Here is an 18,638-nt window from a genome sequence, read left to right as displayed (position 1 = left end):
TATTATATAACGGGATGCTATAATATTATATAAGATATATAAGGATGGGATACTATACAATATTATATAATTTAGATAGTTTTTAATATTTTAGATATATTTAGATATATATATTTTATATATTTTATACAAGCAATTATCAACTCATAAATTTGCAAAATATTTTAGATCCTGCCACAGGTCCTCAAGCTAATCCTATACTCAATTCACTTCAACCCTCTTCACAAGAAATTATCAACTCATAAATTTGCCATACAATATTATAAAATATATATATTTTATAATATTGCTTTATGGATAAGTTATCTTTTTTTAAAATATTTTCCAACTTTGCTTTTTTTAAAAATATTTTTTAATTAATTAATTAATTAATTAATTTATGGCTGTGTTGGGTCTTCATTTCTGTGCAAGGGATTTCTCTAGTTGCGGCAAGCGGGGGCCACTCTTCATCACGGTGCGCGGGCCTCTCACTATCGCGGCCTCTCGTTGGGAGCACAGGCTCTAGACGCGCAGGCTCAGTAGTTGTGGCTCACGGGCCTAGTTGCTCCGCGGCATGTGGGATCTTCCCAGACCAGAGCTCGAACCCATGTCCCCTGCATTAGCAGGCAGATTCTCAACCACTGCGCCACCAGGGAAGCCCCTGGGTAAGTTATCTTATATAAGATATATATATATATATCTTATATAAGATATATAAGGATGCTTAAATATTATATAAGATATTATAAAATATCTAAAATAGTTTGCAAATTTATGAGTTGATAATTGCTTGTGAAGAGGGTTGAAGTGAATTGAGTATAGGATTAACTTGAGGACCTGTAGCAGGATCTAACATATTTTGCCCCAAAGATTTGTCACAATAAACAAAGTAAAACTACCAGTTGGCTAACCTGTTTTTATAGGTGTAGACATCCTATTATCTTTACCATGGTGTGTTGGGGGACCCAAGACAACATTCGTTTTCAATGATTCACTAGAAGGATTCAGAACTCTGAAAAGCTGTTTTACTTGTGGTTTATTAAAGTGAAAAGGATACAGATTAAAATCAGCAAAGACAAAAGGTGCATAGGGAAGAATCAAGGAGAGACCAAGCACAAACTTCCAGTTATCCTCTCCCAGTAAAATCATACAGAGAGTGGTTAATTCTCCCAGCAACAGCATGTAACAACACATATGAGGTATTACCAACCAGGAGAACTCACCCAAGTCTTGGTGTCCAGGGTTTTTATTGGGGGTCAATTAAGTAGATATGGAGTCCTCATATAACTGGCCTTATTTACTCAGTCTCCAGTATCCCCAGAAGTCAAACTGATACAACAAGGCCAGGGTCCCAGGTAAACAAAACTAGGCATTCACCATAAATCACATCATTAGCATAAAATATCTGGTGTGACTCCTTGTTTCAGGTATACAAAGACATTCTTAGGACTTCCCTGGTGGTGCAGTGGTTAAGAATCCACCTGCCAACAGGAATAGAGACACAGATGTAGAGAATGAACTTGAGGACACGGGGAGGGGGAAGGGTAAGCTGGGATGAAGTGAGAGAGTGGCATGGACATATATACACTACCAAATGTAAAATAGATAGCTAGTGGGAAGCAGCCGCATAGCACAGGGAGATCAGCTCAGTGCTTTGTGACCACCTAGAGGGGTGGGATAGGGAGGGTGGGAGGGAGACACAAGAGGGAGGAGATATGGGGATATATGTATATGTATAGCTGATTCACTTTGTTATAAAGCAGAAACTAACACACCATGCAAAGCAATTATACTCCAATAAAGATGTTAAAAAAAAAAAAAAGAATCTTCCTGCCAATGCAGGGGACACGGGTTCGAGCCCTGGGCCAGGAAGATCCCACATGCTGCGGAGCAACTAAGCCCGTGCGCCACAACTACTGAAGCCCGCGGGCCTAGAGGTCGTACTCCACAACAAGAAAAGCCACCGCAATGAGAAGCCTGCACAATGCCAACCAAGAGTAGCCCCTGCTCACACGCAACTAGAGAAAGCCCACGAGCAGCAACAAAGACCCAACACAGCCAAATAAATAAATGAATAAATAAATAAGTTTATTAAAAAAAAAAAAAAGGACATTCTTAGCAGGCAAGATATTCTAAGAGTTTATAAGTTATCTCCCAGGAGCTATTCAAGGGACAGTCTTTTCAGTTTAGAAAGTGCAGGGTTTGAGTACTCCAAGCCCATTGAATTAATCCTTTGCTGCACCAATATAGTATTGAAAGATTTCTTTGTTCCAGTGTCTCACGTTTCATGGACATTTTACTTGCTATGGCCAACTTAGGTGCCTCAAGTATAGTTCTGTTGATTTATCTCCTGCTGAATAACTTTTAATGACTTTTCACCAATTCCTGTGAGACAAGACCCATATCTCTTAGGGTAACCTTAAAGGTTTTTTACATGAAATCAGGGGCCCTGGAACCCAAGTACCAAATTAAGTTCCTAGCATATAAGAAATATTCGATACATTTTTTTAAAGAGTAAATACTGAATGAATCTTCTAAGCTTTGAATTATTTCTTATTCCTAATATCTTTACTAACATAGGCCTCTGTTCTGTCCCCTCCAACAGGTTGAATTTTTAAACCATGCTCCAAAGTTTAAGTCAAATTCCACTCCTGTCATAAATCCTCCTCAAGCCTTCATAGCAGAAACTAGCCCCTCCTCGTCTGTGTTGCCATAATTTAATTTATTTCTGAGATGCCCTTTTCATATTCCACCTTGCCTTAAGGTTGATGGTAAATGTATCTTTTTACCCAACTCTAGATGCTGGCTTGTAAAAACAGAGACCTTGACTCGCCCATCGTTATAGTCCCTAGAATGTCTACCCTAATGTGATGCTTTGGTTTATTAAAGTAAATTGAATATTGCTATTATTTAATCATTACTTTTCAAGGTCATATTGCCAGGCGAAAATGTAGGTACAGAAAATGTAACTAATGTCTGAAAGTTTCTAATTGTTGAACTCAGTCTGAATCTCAGAAAAGTGGTATTCCAAGCTTTCAAATTAGAGTGAATGAAAGTAGATTAGACCAACCACATAAGAACACAGTGTACAGAACAGCTGTACTGTGTCTTCAACAGGATAAGCTAAATTATAATTATAGATATGTTTCATCTTTCCTGCCTGTGTACTCTTCTGAAGATGCTCTCAACTTCAGGGTTTTGGGGATTTATTTGTCACCTTAGGTCTGAAATTAGTTTGATTAGTTTTGTTGACATCTACCATCTCAAAAAATCTGAAATTTACCTTAGAAACAAAAACTAGCAAGAATATCAGTGCAGTCATTAAATCTGTGTACATATTGGGAAGCTAAAGTTTGACACATGAAACGGGCCTAGAGATAGCTCTTTGTTTAGGCTCCCGGCAATGTAGAAATGGTTGAGGTGGTAAATAGCTCATAGAAATTGAGCCCAAAAGTTACTTTCAAATAAAGTATTCTCTTGGATACAAGGAGAACTTCTTTGTTTATTTTTTATAAATTTGTCTATTTTTCTCTCTATTGTTCTTCCCTCTTCTGTCTTTCCCCCATGTTCTCAGATTTTATTATCCTATCTTCTGACCAATCTTGCTTTATTCGAAAATGTTTTTATGAAACATCTACTAGGTGAAAAATATGACCACCGAGAGACTTATTTACACAATAAAGTTTTATTAAGCTAGTGCTCAGTGTTGTACCAGGAACATTGCCATTTTCTGGTACTATAGAGGTAAGTAAGACAGGGTTCTACCTCTGAACGGATTATGGTATGTAGCTGGAGAGAATAATCTTAGAAGATACAGCAGTACATTTTTGTGGTTAGAATAGAGCAATGCGTAAAGGGCATTGGGAACACATTTGAGAGAGAAGTTAGTTCTCTAAGGAAAAGGAAAGCTTCAGAATTGAAGTAATAAGGGAATTCAAGGAAGAGGGAAAATGTGGAGCAAATTCATGTGTGGGGAATATTGAGAATCTGTTTCCTGGAAAACAGGGAACTTTCATTGAGAAGACATTAGTCAAGATTAACCATTCTTTAAATTGAGAGATTACACCCTTCCCAGTTTTTCATCATATAGTCAGCTTTCCCTGGCTTGAATCCCACCTATAAACAAATAATTTTTCAGTGTACTGGGCCTAGGATTAATGAAACCAATCTGGAGAGCAGTCACTGAATGAGAATTATTTTTTCCCATAATGTTACTATATGATTAACTGGCTATACCAACGTGTTAAAGGAAACACTGAAAATTAACTGGGGAAAATTTTCCTCCCTTCCTACTGGATCTCATCAGGGAAATAGTATAACTATCTGCCCCAGTTTCTCTACTTGTCAGATTCTTATGCTTGCTTCAAATATATGTATTTTTAATATGTGGTGTGAGAAGTATTTTACCATCTGTATAATTTCATTGTTCTATTCTACATCCATGTATTAGCTTAATGTCTTTTATTTTTATCATATATCATGTGTTCTTAAGAGGAAGTACTTCAACAACATAGAACGGTAAATAGTAAACCAAATGTCTAACTTATTGCTGTATTTATCATGACATTTACTCCATACCCTTGACAGAGATGAAGATCAAATTGTAACTTACTGCAGCAGACTAGAATCCAAATTATTTCCCATCAGTGTGGTTAGGACAGCATATAACTTAATAAGAAGCTTTTGAGAAGATTTTTTAAAATATCATTATACTTTAAATAAGGCTTAGAGGTAAAATGAAGAATAGAAAGCTTACATTTTGCTTAAACAGAAATAGAGACAATGCTCCATTTTGAAGGGCACCTCTGTTGCTAACTCACCTCTCTATTTATAGGAAAACGTCGAAGGAGGAGACTGTAGTCGCTGCAAATTCGGCTTCTTCAATTTGCAAGAGGATAATCCTAAAGGTTGTGATGAGTGTTTCTGTTCAGGGGTTTCAGACAGATGTCAGAGCTCCTACTGGACCTATGGCAATGTAAGCAACAGCCTTTGAATCCTATGTGCTGCTCCACGGGGCTTCTTGCTATTGTTGTTGTTTTCCTTCTATAAGAAATTAAGTTTTTTTCTTGTAGTGAGCTTCTACTTAAACTTATCATGAAGAAGTGATGGAATTTTCTTTCAAATGCTAGTTGTGCCTCTTTGACCAAAGCCTTTAAGATTTTATTTGTACCGATGTGTAGACTGGAACCTCTTAGAATAAGCCAACACTAGCCTTTCCGGTGTCCATGATCATTATGTGAAGCAGTAACGGAATTAATGTTGCTTTAGCCTCAAGGGCAGGTGATTCAACAGAGAAAACATCAGATTGTGCTATGAAGGATTATGTACTTCACTCACCAGTATTTTTGGTATACCCATTAATAAAAACTCCTTTAATAACTATATACATGGTACATATTACCCACCAGCCTTTAGTTGTGATTTGATGTTGCCAGGGCCCTTTCTTCGTTAAAAGGAGACACTGAATTTGAACAATACCTTCATTCTTAATTGATTTGAAAAAGTTCAAATTATTACCTGTTTAGTAGTTACTGGGATATTCTTCCTCTACCATAAACATAAACATGTTTCCCTTCCCACCTTCATTGCTCATCATACTCCCATTGCCTTTTCAACCCTTCACAGACAGCGATTGTCTCCTTATAAAAGAGGACCTTTGGGAATTTCAAATAGCCTATGTGGCAGCACTTAGGAGTACACAGTAACAGGAAACAGGCTGGGGAAAGAAAGAGAAACCTACAGAGTGAATGAGAAACTATACCATATAGGGCTGAGTTTACTGAGAAGTTGAGTTCTTAGCCTTGGAGAGTCACTGGAGGATTTTAGCAGGAGACTGTTATGATTAGGGTTGGGTTTTACAAAGATCACTATTTTAATAAAACTGTCTTCCAAACACTACTCTTGCCTTTTAACTTCAGTCAGCTAACTAATCCTTAACACAACTATGAAAATTTTCTCTGCCTGTATTGCTTTTAAAGTCTGAAACATTATGAGTAGTTTCTGATTGTACTCTCATACCTAAATTTGAACCTATATATACTTTATCAAATGCATAGCTTTTGGAGCAGATTATATAGAACCAACAACACGTGAACATCTGGTCTAACTTCTTTCTTTTGTTTGTAGAGTGACACCTCACCCTCTAGACTGTTCCATTAATGTACTAAAGTTTTATGGTTAGCAGAGGAACAGAGGTAGAACTCAGCCTTGTTCTTCAGAAACTAGGTCCATTGATATTTCCATTTCAGTAGGTCTTCTGGAAAGAACTTTCTCTGAATCTCACTGGGCTGTCTTAGAATGTCTGATGATGATGTTGGAAAGGGAAGAGAAGGAAGTAATATGTATCTTGCAGTGTGGCTATCCCATAAGCTTTTACTTAATCTCTCTTTCTTTGACCAGGGCAGTCCCAGCAATTCCACAGCTTTGGGAGATGCAGAATCAAATGACCTCTACATGAAGAAATTTTAAAAATATTTCATCCACATATTATCACCATTACCATTCTGCTCCCCATCACCTACAACACCAAGCAGCTCACACACATCTAGTGGGCCCCTGGTAGCCACAGACCCCAGTATCCAGTGTTTTGTCCTGACGAGGTTGGATGGTTTTGAATTGTAGCTGTGTGCCCACCCATGGCTGGAGTATAAACATGGAAAAGCAAATCATCATGTATTCCCTAATTCCTCCTTAAAGGTTCCTTCCTTCTCTGGGCCAAGGATCTAGGCTAGGAGTTCCTACAACACTTCCAACCTCATGGGAAGGAATAGGTACAGTATTGTGAGCTGGTAGATTCATATGCCCTTGAGCCTCAAAGTTTAAATTTAAATATGTGAAAAGGAAGGAAATATTAAATGAAAAGCTACCTTTCATATCTTTTTTCTTCCTCTGCTTTACAAACACATACGTAACACCTTTTGAAATAATTTTTTCTATAAGAAACAGGAAATTACTAGTGGAGTGAAAAACATGAAAATCAAAGCTCAACTATTTGATAATTTATATAACATTACGTGTGATTTTGAATGAGTTTCTATTTTTAAGAAAGAAGTATTTGTAATCATGATTTTAAAAAAGCACATTGGATCAATAAAAGCAGGTTACAATATCGTACCATCCAAACTCTTAGAAACATCAAGCAGAAAAATAATTGGTACCTAAAGTTGAGAACATCTGATAAGTTTAATGATATTCACAACTCTCATATTTTTCTAAACTTTCATAGTTTTTGCATCTTTAATTTTCAAAAAATGAACACTACAGGAATATGAAAGAGAAAAGAAGTGGGTGGTTTTTTTTTTTTCCTAAGTAACGATGGTTGTGTGTTTTCTTTAAGATACAAGACATGAGTGGCTGGTATCTGACTGACATCTCTGGCCACATTCGAGTGACTCCGCAGCAGGATGACTTAGATCCACATCAGCAGATCAGCATCAGCAGCGTGGAGGCCCGACGAGCCCTGCCCCAGAGCTACTACTGGAGTGCGCCAGCTCTGTATCTGGGAAACAAAGTAAGTCCAGATAGTGCTTGCTTCTTGCTACTTTGCTTCAACTGATCAATAAGATTAATAGGTTTTATTTAGTCTTTCTTTAAAGAAAGATAAAATCAAATATATACTGTATTGAATTGCTGGAAACAGCTGAATCAGATTAAGTTGGACATTTCTGCCCTGCCTGGTGGGCCACAGCATCCCTACTTCACAACTCTACGTAGTTGCTGTTCTGTGTCAACATTTTGAATCTACAAATAAATTAATGAAACCTCTACGATATTTTTTTGCAAAACAAATTATAGATATTGGAAGAGACGGTGTTATGTTTACCTGAAATAGCTGTTCTTCTAGAGTTGTCGATGGTGCAATACTTACTGAAGTTTTTCTCATCCGTTTCTATTTCATTTCAAAACTGATATTCAAGAGAGCTACTTTTTCTACCTTGTCTGAATGTTAACTGGAAATGAAATTTATTACACAACTAATTTAATGCTTGCCATGAAGCTTATATAAACACCATATTTCCTGGAGCTCAGGAAGAGAACTACCCTAAGAGAAGTGCCAGACTGAAAGCACATGTTTGTTTCCAAGCCCACTCACACACATATAAAAACACACACAGATAAACAAATGTAGCAATCTCAGAAATGCAGGTGCTTTCCCCCCCACCCCCCGCCTGTTGTGGATTAACTTTATCTAGATAGGTTCCTTGGCTTTTATCATTTTATTTTATTTTATTTTGCTTAACAATTTGTTGGAAACAAAATTTGATATAATAATTCTAAGTGGGAATATTTGCTTGGTCTGTGGAACTTAATACCTTTTCAGCTAATAGTTAAGTCACCTAATCACACCAGAAATTGTGAGAGTTCGAGAAAAATTCGTTTGCAAATTGATGCTATTTAAGCCTAGTTTTCACCTATAAGAATATAGCATTACTTTTGCAGAAATCTTCATTGATTAAATAAATAAAAATTTATTAATAGTTAGTGGCGTGTGAGTATTGAGATAGAAAACCTTACTAGTTCATATGAATGGGAACTAGTGGTTTTAGCTGACTGAAAACATTTTAATTCATGGCCTGTTTCTTATTTTTACAAGCTTCTGAATACTATTATGAAAAATGTGTAAATGAATAAAACACATTTTCATTGAATATGTATTTTTAAAGAGACAGTGTATATTACATAAAATTTTCTATCTGTAGTAAAATCCAATTAAACTTTTACTTCAAAGCCCTTTCCAACAAGAAGTCCTTCTATCCTATTCTATTTAGGAACTTCCTGAATCCCCGACAAGAATAAAATAGCACATACGACTTGAATGTCTATAGCTTAAAATTGCCAAAAAAAAAAAATACATACATAAACTGTCTTTTTTCTAACTGCTCTGAGGAGTTTAGAGAAGAGCCATTGGATGAGTTTCAGAGGTCTTACTTTTCTTACAATGGGGAAATTTACTTACAGATAGTTTTTAAATAGAATATTCTTTACCATATTTTCCATCATTTCTTCTTTGGTCATATGCTTTTTCTTTCTGTTGGCTGAAAATCAAACTGACAGAAGGAAAGCAAGCAAATGCGATATTAAATAGCATCAGAGCAAAGGATTTGGACATCCTGTTCGTAGTTGTTGGTTCCCAAAGATAACTTCCCTTATCCTGGCTGAACTGCTTCTTATATCCACCCACAATGAAGTACTTCATGTCCCCCACAGATCATTTTCACATCAAAAAGCTGTGCTTGCCTGTGCTTCAGTTTCCATTCAGTGAACAAAATAATCGTAACAGGGTGTGCAAATTGTTTGAATATGGAAGACATTTTTTAATGTAATGTGAAATCCCTCTGTGGTTTACGGTCAGATATCTCAGTATGAATGAAACAATTTGCCTTAATAACTGAACCATATAAATTTTTGATACTACAATAATACTGCCAGCTCTCACAGATTACCACAGTACATCTTAACTGTCATGTCATATCACATAAATTACAGTCATGATGACATGCTTAGCTTGGTTGATTTAATATCTTGCTAAGGAAATGGAAAATTGTAAGGCCTTGTTTGTAAATCCAGTAAAGCCACTTTTCTAAATAGTTGAGGCTAAGTTCTTTACCAGTAATTGCTGTAGGAATCAGAGCCATTGCCAGAATCTGACAGAAATAGTATATCAGGAAACTAGTATATCTGCTTAGATACTGAATTTCATTTACATCCATGACCAGGGGGCTGTGGGTACATAATCCCTTCTCTGCCTTTTTATTGTTAATTCCTAAGTCAAAAAATGTATATATTTATGAGACGCTATTAGCTTTTCCTAAATATTTATATAACCAATTTTCAAACATTTTCCAAGTTACTTGGTTATAAGTCCACTTATAACAGAAGGGAGATGTGTTGTACATATTGTTATAGTGAAGGTGCCACATGCCAGTCTTCCTTTTTTTTGGTAACCTAACCCCAAATAATAAAACTACTCTCACTTGGGATACACTTTGCTAACATAGAAACCTGCCTGATCATAATTAAACTGAAGAGCACTAGCCAATTTAGCAAAGGAATACTTTTCACCTTAAGAAACATTTTTATTGACTACAGTTCCTCTTTGGACTAATGAGGAGTACATAAGTGAATGTAGTTATGTATGTGGATAGTGGATGAGGCCTAGAAAAAGGTAGCACATTTTTATACTACCCATTTAAAAATTTTCCATGATCTTTTTGTCAATGGCAAGTTTTTGTGCCCAACACACAGTGGAGCCAAACAAACCAAAACATCAGAGTTTGGAGCTGAGAAAGGTTTATTGCAGGGCCAAGCAAGGAGAATGGGGTGGCTCATGCTTAAAAGACCCAAAATCCTGGAAGTGATTTTAAAGGCAAAGTGATGGAGGGGAGTTGCCTGGTGTGTGATCAGCCTGTGCACAGTTCTCTGATTGGTTGATGGCGAGATAACAGGGCAGTGTCACAGGGCTTAACATTATCAATCTTCAGGTTCAATAGGTCTGGGGGCTATGTGCTTATGGTCATTAAGTAGTTAACTTCTTCCATTTGGTGGGGGTTTTAGCATCTGTAAAACAACTCAGGAAATGTGCATCAGATACAGTTATCTAGGTGCTTCAGGGAGGAACTAAAGATTCTGTGACTGTCATATGGCTGATTTATTGTTTAAATTCTTACCAGTTCTCCTGGCCCAACTGCTATTTTTGTCACTACATGTTCACATCCTTTCAATCATTAATTCTTGAGCCAGGCTTTTGTGACTCAGGGGAGGCCTGGGAGACTACAGGTTTTCTACAAACAAGAGGCCAGCAGAGGACATGGGGGAAGGGGTCTGTCCTGAGAAGGCCCCAGAGGGTCTTGCTGGGTTACAGTCTCAACTATGAGTTAGTTCCTCAACAGCAATCTTGAAAATGTCTTTTTTCTCATATGTGAGTGAGTATTTAGCACAATTGTCACAATCGAGTGTTAATTTCCTGCCCCCCTCCATTCTAGATATTCAAAGAGAATTAAGTCAGGCACCCACAGGGCTCTACTAGGCAGCAGCTTATTTTCAAAATGCTTGGCCCATGTTAATGCTTGGTTTTAGGGCAGTTGTTTAAGCATGAAACTAGGCAGGAATGGAAAGAGCTAGAGGACAAAGAGTCCTGCTGATTTGCTACAGGCTACAGCTATTGAGAAACAGTTTGGGTATTTCAGAGTTGGAATAATTTACTGCTTTAGTAAACTAAGTGCTATTGGAACATTGAAATGGTCATTTACTTAAGGTTACCCTAGTGGTCTGAAATAGATAGTGCAGCTTCCAAAAGCAATTCTCTTCCCATCCGTAAAGTTCCCTGAGAATCTGGCTTGGCCTATCTACTGTTCCCACATTACCATTAAGGTTTGAAAATCTCTCTCTGAGTGTTATTAAATTAATCTTGTGTGATTGGGTTTTTACAAAAAAATGCTTATTTTCTACAACATTATACTATCTTTTTCTGTTTCTAGCTTAGAAAAACTTTTAAATTGTTTCATGTAGTTGCCAAGAATACCTATAGTTAAGCTTAAGATGCACATTATGAGTCTGCTGACAAAATAACATCTGGTTCTAAAAGTAATCTCTGGTATTTCTTTGCTGTGTTTGCTTGACTTTCAGTTCTACCTCTCAGATCCCTAATTAAAGCTGTGGATTTGAAGGAGATTGATGTTTGAGATTTACAGGACAGGGTAGTCCTTGTTACATAAAAGGAACTTCACAAATATTTTGTGATCAACGCTACATTTTTAACAGCAACAGAGTAGTTTTCATTAGATTGCTCAGAAATGACTCTTGAGTTGGGATTTAAGTTAGAATTGAAAGATGATTTCAATCTTGGTTAAAAATAACTAAAAACTTACTAATAAGCATGATCCACTCTCCTTTTATTAGCATAATTTGTATTTCTGATTTCTTTGCTCCACATTCCTCAAAATTATTCAGAAGTAAAGGTCAAACTCTCTCCCTCATCCTTAATATCCTCCAATTTAAGTCTTAGATTAAATGGATTAGTTAAGAAAGTATTATGTATGTGGTGAATGGTAGGGCCATAAAAGTAAATAGGATAAATCAACTGTGATTGAATTTTTATTCCATAAATGAGATCATATAAAAAATGATTTGGTGATGGAGTAGTACTAGAAGAAGATCTGTTGTCCAGAATAAACCAAATGAATTGTTAGGGGCAAATGAGGAAACATATTTATTAAAAAGCAAACAAAAGAACTCAAGAACTCATTTATTGCCCATAGTTCTGGTAATGTCTACTATGCAAAATTAGCCCACCTATGAGGACTCAAAGTCAAATTTCTAGAATAATGAAAATTAATAAAACTGACTCAAGCGGAAAAATGTGAAAAGTGATATGAGTATTAAAGCAATTGAACCAGCAGCCAAAAAGTTCTTCCCATAAAGAAAACAAGTAGTTTGTTTACTTCTGTTTATTTTGTTCAATCACATTTCAAACCTTAAAAAATTTTTTCAATCTTACAAGGTTTCCAGAGAACAGAACAGTGAGGACTACTCCTCAAGCAATTTTATGTGGCTTAGTATGCTGGATATCAGGGAGGTATGAAAAAGGAAATCCCTGTCCAAACTCATTCATGAAAATAGATGCAAACATCCTAACCAAAGCATGAACAATCAGAATCCATAATGTATAAAAATGGTAAAACTAAATTGGCCAGGTTACTTTTATCATAGGAGTTCAATGTTGGTTTAATATCAAAAAATCAGTGTAAGTAATTGACAATATTGACTGATTAGAGGAAAGGGAAAAAGTATTTCGATAGAGGTAGAAAAAGAAATAGTTAAAATTAAATAATGATTCATGATGTTTCAAAAAATTTGCAAACTAGGATTGGAAAGGCACTTCATCTGATGAAGAGTATCTACACAAAAATGAATAGCATCTATGTTGAAAGAATTCTTTAAGATCGCAAACAATTTTCACTGTGACCACTTTTATTTAATATTGTACTAGAAGATTTGGACAGTGCAGTAAGATAAAAATTAAAAGATACAGAGATCGAAAAGGAAGAAATAATAATTTTCTATTCTAGACTTTGTTGTAAAGATTACTGCTTTGATATGATCACTTAAATGCCTCAATTCTATAAGCTAAAAATGGTTGTCATGCTTAATTAATCACAAGGATTCCAGTAGCACTCTTATCTTACCAGGTAGTTTCAGGAAATTCTGTTATTGTCAGCAGGGCATATGGGGGAAGCATAAAGCTTACATTTATATTACTGAGGTCTTCTCGTCACTTCCAACAGTAGTAGTTGAGTAAAGCAGACACTCTCTCACCTTACTTTTTCTGAAGCTCTCCCTCTGTTACCTAGGTCGGAGATTCTAAGTAGTTAAAATTCAACATTTGCCACATGGAAAAAGGAGCTATGTGATAAGATCCCAATCTGAAATGTGATGAATTATTGAACAGGTAGTTTGTTGGGTGATTGAAAATTACCTGTGAAAGAGTGCTTATCTCCTTGAGTCACGTCGAAAGCTGACGGAATTGAGCCAATTAGACTGACTGTCTCTTCAATGAGTTGTGACCTCTCGATGGTAATAGCTTATTATGATGATAAATGAACCCATCTCTTCAACTGAAGCCTGAGTACACACTTCAGCAGTTTCCTTGAATCATGAGGCCATTACCTCTCAAGTTCAGATCGACAGCAGTGACAGCCACGGGAGCAGAGAGCATGCATGACTAGACACAGATGATTGTTTTACTCAGATGAATATATTTACAGCTATTTCCAAAGAAACGGGACCTCCTTGTGCCTTGTGTGTTCACACCTGAAATATTTACCATGTGACGTTTCCTTTATCGGGAAGAAAGCTACATCATTCTGAGATAACTAGGTTTTTTTCCGGTTTTGTTTTTTGTCTTAGTTTTTGTTTGTTGTTTTCGGTGTTTAAATTGCCCAGTCTTGGTCTCCTGATTAGGTAAAATTTCAGAATAACAATATTTTTTTTACATTAAAGAAGTTTGTAATATACAAACAACTGTTTTTTAAAAATTAATTATTTTAATCCTCACAATTTAAATATCACAATTGATATTTGATGTGAGTTAGGGAAACTAGTCAGAGACTTTTTTTTTGTAGAGAACTTTTGTAAAGCTCTTTGCTTTAAGAATCACACAAGCATAAATACTTTAGTCTTTGGATTTCTATTTTAAGGAAATGTCAAAAATTCTTTAAGTAGTTACTGAAGGTTGATATCAATTTCCTTATTCTGCTGTAGTGATATCTCTGGTTTGAGAAGAATTAGAGGAGAACAGGTTATTTATTATGTCTATAACAAAATACAGTCTTCTAATTCCTAATAATTATTAGACAGCTGTCAGTTGCCAACCTCCCAAATATATCCTGAAAAAACCTATTCACCAAGCAAAACGAAGTTTATGAAGTTACTGCAGTAAGGGAAAACGCCAGCCACCTTGAGAAAGTCTTAGTTGTGTCTCAGAAGGAAAGGAAAGATCAGAGGAGGATACTCGTGGGCAGTATCCCAGTAGGGGAAAGGTTGGGTGACTTCAAGGTGCATCTTGCATTGCAGGCAAGTGGGCAGAATTTATGATACCATAGCTTTGGATTTGTCTCAAGAGTCTTGAAGTGTTGAAGAGTATGCTATTAGTATATAAGTAGGCTGGTTGAGACAGATCACAATCCAGGAACCAGGTTTTCTTGGAGCTTGTTTACAGAATTATTTATGTATTTATTTAGTTTCCCATATATTTTAATCTTTTTATAATAAAATGTTTCAAGTATATACAAGGTAGTGAGACTAGTATAATGAACCTACCATCCAGCTTCAACAATTATCTACTCATGGACGATCTTATTTCAACTATAATCACACCTATTCCCCTACACCTCCCTCCCTCCACCACACTGAAGCAGGTCCCAGAGCTCTTATCATAAATATTTCAGCAATAGGGGTTGGAAATTATGCTTGCTCCCAGACTTAACATAGGAATAGGGAATTATGTTGACTTTAGTTCTTACAGACAGTAGCTGTGGGATCATATAATATAGTTACTTAGTTTTTTTGTGCCACTGCTTCCTCATGTGTAAAGTGGAGATAATACTAATACACATTTCAACAGAGTTATTTTGAGGATTTAATACATATACAGCACTTAAGACATTGCTTGATAAATAATAAGCACTCAGTATTAGCTATTATTATTAATTCCATCTGGGCCTATTTTGAGGTCAGACATTATTCATTGAAATTTTAGAAAAACTACCCATAACGAAAGGAAGGAAAGGAAAGGACAGGAGAGGAAAGGAAGGGAGGGAGGAAGGAAAGGAGGGAGGAAGGAAGGACGGGAAGGGAAGGGAAGGGAAGGAAGGAAGGAAGGAAGGAAGGAAGGAAGGAAGAAATAGAGCAGAAAAGGAAAAGAAGAATCTGCTCATATATATTTCATTTTTTAGGGTGTTTTGATTTAAAAAGTAACTATCTATTAGGACCTCTCTCTTCTAGTCCAAATCTATCAAGAGGTGGTTTGGTCTTTGAGTAAATACCCTTTTTTCCAGTTTTCTTCTGAGGCTGGGTTTGACATGATTATCAGCCCCAGTGTCCTTGAAGTAAGTCCTTTATAATGAAATGGAGCTGGAAATAACCCACAAGCACAAAGTTTGGCAGGCCATTGAAGGTCTCTGAGGCCATTTACTGCCTTAAGCTTATTTTTACTTATCATCACCGGGGAAAAAAAATGAATAGGGACATTGTCTTATATCAAATTATTTTAAATTAAGATGTGATGGTTTTGTATAAAAGTCAAAATGCTTTTGCTTTTCTTTCAAAACACATGTAGAGATAAAATTTGATTATGTTAATGTCTAATCTTAATTCTGCTCTTGATGAGAAACTCTTTTGAAACTTTTACACAGGAAACAACACAGCAGTTTAATGGATCTCACTGTCTAGCAGATATTTGGAGGATGAAGGATAGAGTAAGTGTTTGGAACAAGAAATAACTTTCTGTTGTGCCAAACACATGAACTTTGTGTCTGGTGAAAGATATTTAGGCTAAAAAAAATATAAACTGTGCTGGGAATGAACCCTATGACCACTTGATCCTGTAAGACTTAGCAGGGATGGGGTTTGGTTCCGTGTCCCTGACTCGTGTGGTACAATAATTTTACTTAAAAGAGACAAGCCAGGTTAAAGGGTTCAGCAAAACCATTTACATCAACCCCTTTTTAAAATCTAGTTAGAGCTACATCAGTCTCTCAAGTGTAGTGTTCAGGCCCACATCAGAGTCACCTGGGGTCTTTATTGAAAGTGGACATTACTGACCCCTATCTTAGATTCACTCAGTCAGGAGATCTGGGGGAAATGTGTGGAAATCTACATTTTTAAACAACCTCCCCAAGTGATTCTTTATGCATAAAATTTTGAGAGCCACTCTTTTATGATTACTTTAAAAAATTACTGCTGATGAATTAAGTATCTGTAGATGATTCCAGAGAGTGAAACGTCCCAAAGCTTAAAAAAAAAAGAATCCTGCCGCATGCTTTACTCTGAATTCAGAGGTTGACTTTTTTACCAAATAGTAATAGTTTAGCCTGTGCAATGGAACCCTATTATAATATTTTCTTAGCTACCACAAAATGTGTAAATCCAAATCTATATATCCATCTCATTACAAACAGAAACACCCACACACAATACGCACAGACATACATATTCACATGGGAAGAAAATGCCTCTTAGAAATAAGCTGTGTTCTTTTTTAACAGGAAGTCTAAAATGCCCTGCCATTAATATCTGGAATGAGGAAACTTGGCAATATCAGAATATGACTTGGGGATTAGGGACAGTTTCAGATTCTAGAAGAGGTTCCAACTCTTCCTGAATGTGTTAACAGTTTTGCTACTTGAGCTCTGCTGCTCACTAGCTAAGTATAAACACAAGCAAGGCCCTTAACTTCATTGTGTTTGAATTTTTTATTGGTGAAGTTAGGGAGAGGTTATAACTTTAGCAACAGATCCTGTTTTGCAAACAAAATCTTAATTAGAACACACAAAATCAAGAAAAATCGTTCAAGTGGGTGACAGGGCTGGTGCTGGTTACCAGGGGAGACAGGAATGGTGCTGGTCACGATGACTGGCAGGGCCTGTCCTGATTATACTGGTTGACAAGGCCAGGAGCTCTGTCTGCATTTTATTCTATAGCCTCATCTGTGGTTTCCCCAAAAGAAAACTAGGTTTTGGAGAAACATGGTATGAAAACAAACGGACCAAATGAATTAGAAAGTCTCTTGCAGATTTAAAATTTTATGATTCTAACACCAAACAGAATAATACAATCATCTGACTACTAACAATGAGATAATAACTCTACAAAGTATGGTAAAGAGGCTACTTGATACCAATTGAAAAAACAAGTGTTTCTCAGCTGAACTATTGTCCATACCCAGATGCCTTGGTGATACATACACCCAGCCATAGAAAATGTGGGAGGTTTCAGAGCAAAGCAGCTAAAATGATTTAAGACACTGAATAGTCAGTGTTGAGCCCACATCATTTCTTACCTAAATTACAGAAAAAGCCATCTAACTTTCTACCTCCAGCCTTCCCATTCTAATACTTTATTCACATACCTGATGGAGGAAGATCTTGATAAAACTCAAACTTGATTGCCTCAGTCCACCGCACTGTCTTAACGATACAGTGAGGTCTCTGAGACAATTCTGGTCTTGTACTCAGGAAGGAACTCTGTGGTCCAGCCATTCAAATGCGCATATGTATTCCATGCTCTCTCATTCTTTCCTATCTCACATTTTCCTTTTGTCTGAGATTCTCTTGTACCATTTTCCTGAGTGACTAACTTGTATTCATCCTTCAGAATGCAGTTCAAGCATTGATTTCTATAGGAAAATCTTCTGACCCCATCTCCCAGGACAGGCTGAGTTAGGCCTTCCTTTGTGCTCTTTCCCTGAGACTTCCCACCACCCAGCATACAAAAATATTCCTCCCTAAACTGTGAGTTCCTGGATGCAACTGGGTTCTGTTCACCTTTGTACTTCTAGGACTTAGGAGATTGCTTAGTGTTGTTTAGGAGCTTAATAATCCCCTGTAGAGTGAATAAATAGATGCTCTATGTGCATAGTTATTATTTCTGTTTCCATAGAAGATGAACAGAGGAAATATAGGTAGAATTCTCCTAAATAAAAAAGTTTTGAAGTGTAGAAAAAGAACTTGGTTGGGATTTCTTCAGAAGTGCCTGTCTGGATTTTCTAAATGTTGTAAAAAATAATTCTGGGATCATTTAAGGCCACATCCATTCAGAGCCAGGCAGATGACCTGAATAGTCTGCCAAATTCTTTTCCAGCCCTCAAATTGTATGAGCCTGAGCAGCATTGTTTGAGTAAAAGTCTTGTTCTCTGTGAATCAGGAGGGAGTTATGCTGTTTTGACTATTTACACAGAAACAAAGAATTGCAGAACTGGAAATCATTTGAGCCATATTCTATTAAATGGTTTTCACACTGTGATCTGTGTGGTCTTCCCGTGCTGGGACAGCAGGCATGGAGCAGACAGGGAGCCCCTTTCCTTCTTAGACCAGGTGTATTTATCTATTTTGCACGTTGAGAGTACATGGAATGGAAGCTGAGGCTGTGAGAGATGAAGTCAC

The 18,638-nt window shown here is 36.6% G+C and overlaps 1 protein-coding gene across 2 annotated transcripts in view; it reads left to right on the top strand.

Annotated features, from left to right (window-relative positions):
- LAMA2 (laminin subunit alpha 2) overlaps positions 1–18,638 on the top strand; it is a 622,418-nt gene that overhangs the window by 313,795 nt on the left and 289,985 nt on the right. For both annotated transcript variants that reach the window (XM_082475049.1, XM_082475048.1), the window contains exons 11-12: positions 4,814–4,954; positions 7,316–7,489. In XM_082475049.1, the coding sequence (XP_082331175.1) occupies positions 4,814–4,954; positions 7,316–7,489 (315 nt within the window). The remainder of the gene's footprint in view (positions 1–4,813; positions 4,955–7,315; positions 7,490–18,638) is intronic.

This window comes from Balaenoptera physalus (assembly GCF_965194825.1).
Source record: "Balaenoptera physalus genome assembly, chromosome: 9".
In the NCBI taxonomy this organism is placed as follows: Eukaryota; Metazoa; Chordata; class Mammalia; order Artiodactyla; family Balaenopteridae; genus Balaenoptera; species Balaenoptera physalus.
Note: the sequence above shows the minus strand (reverse complement) of the source record. Positions and strands in the feature narration are given on the sequence as shown.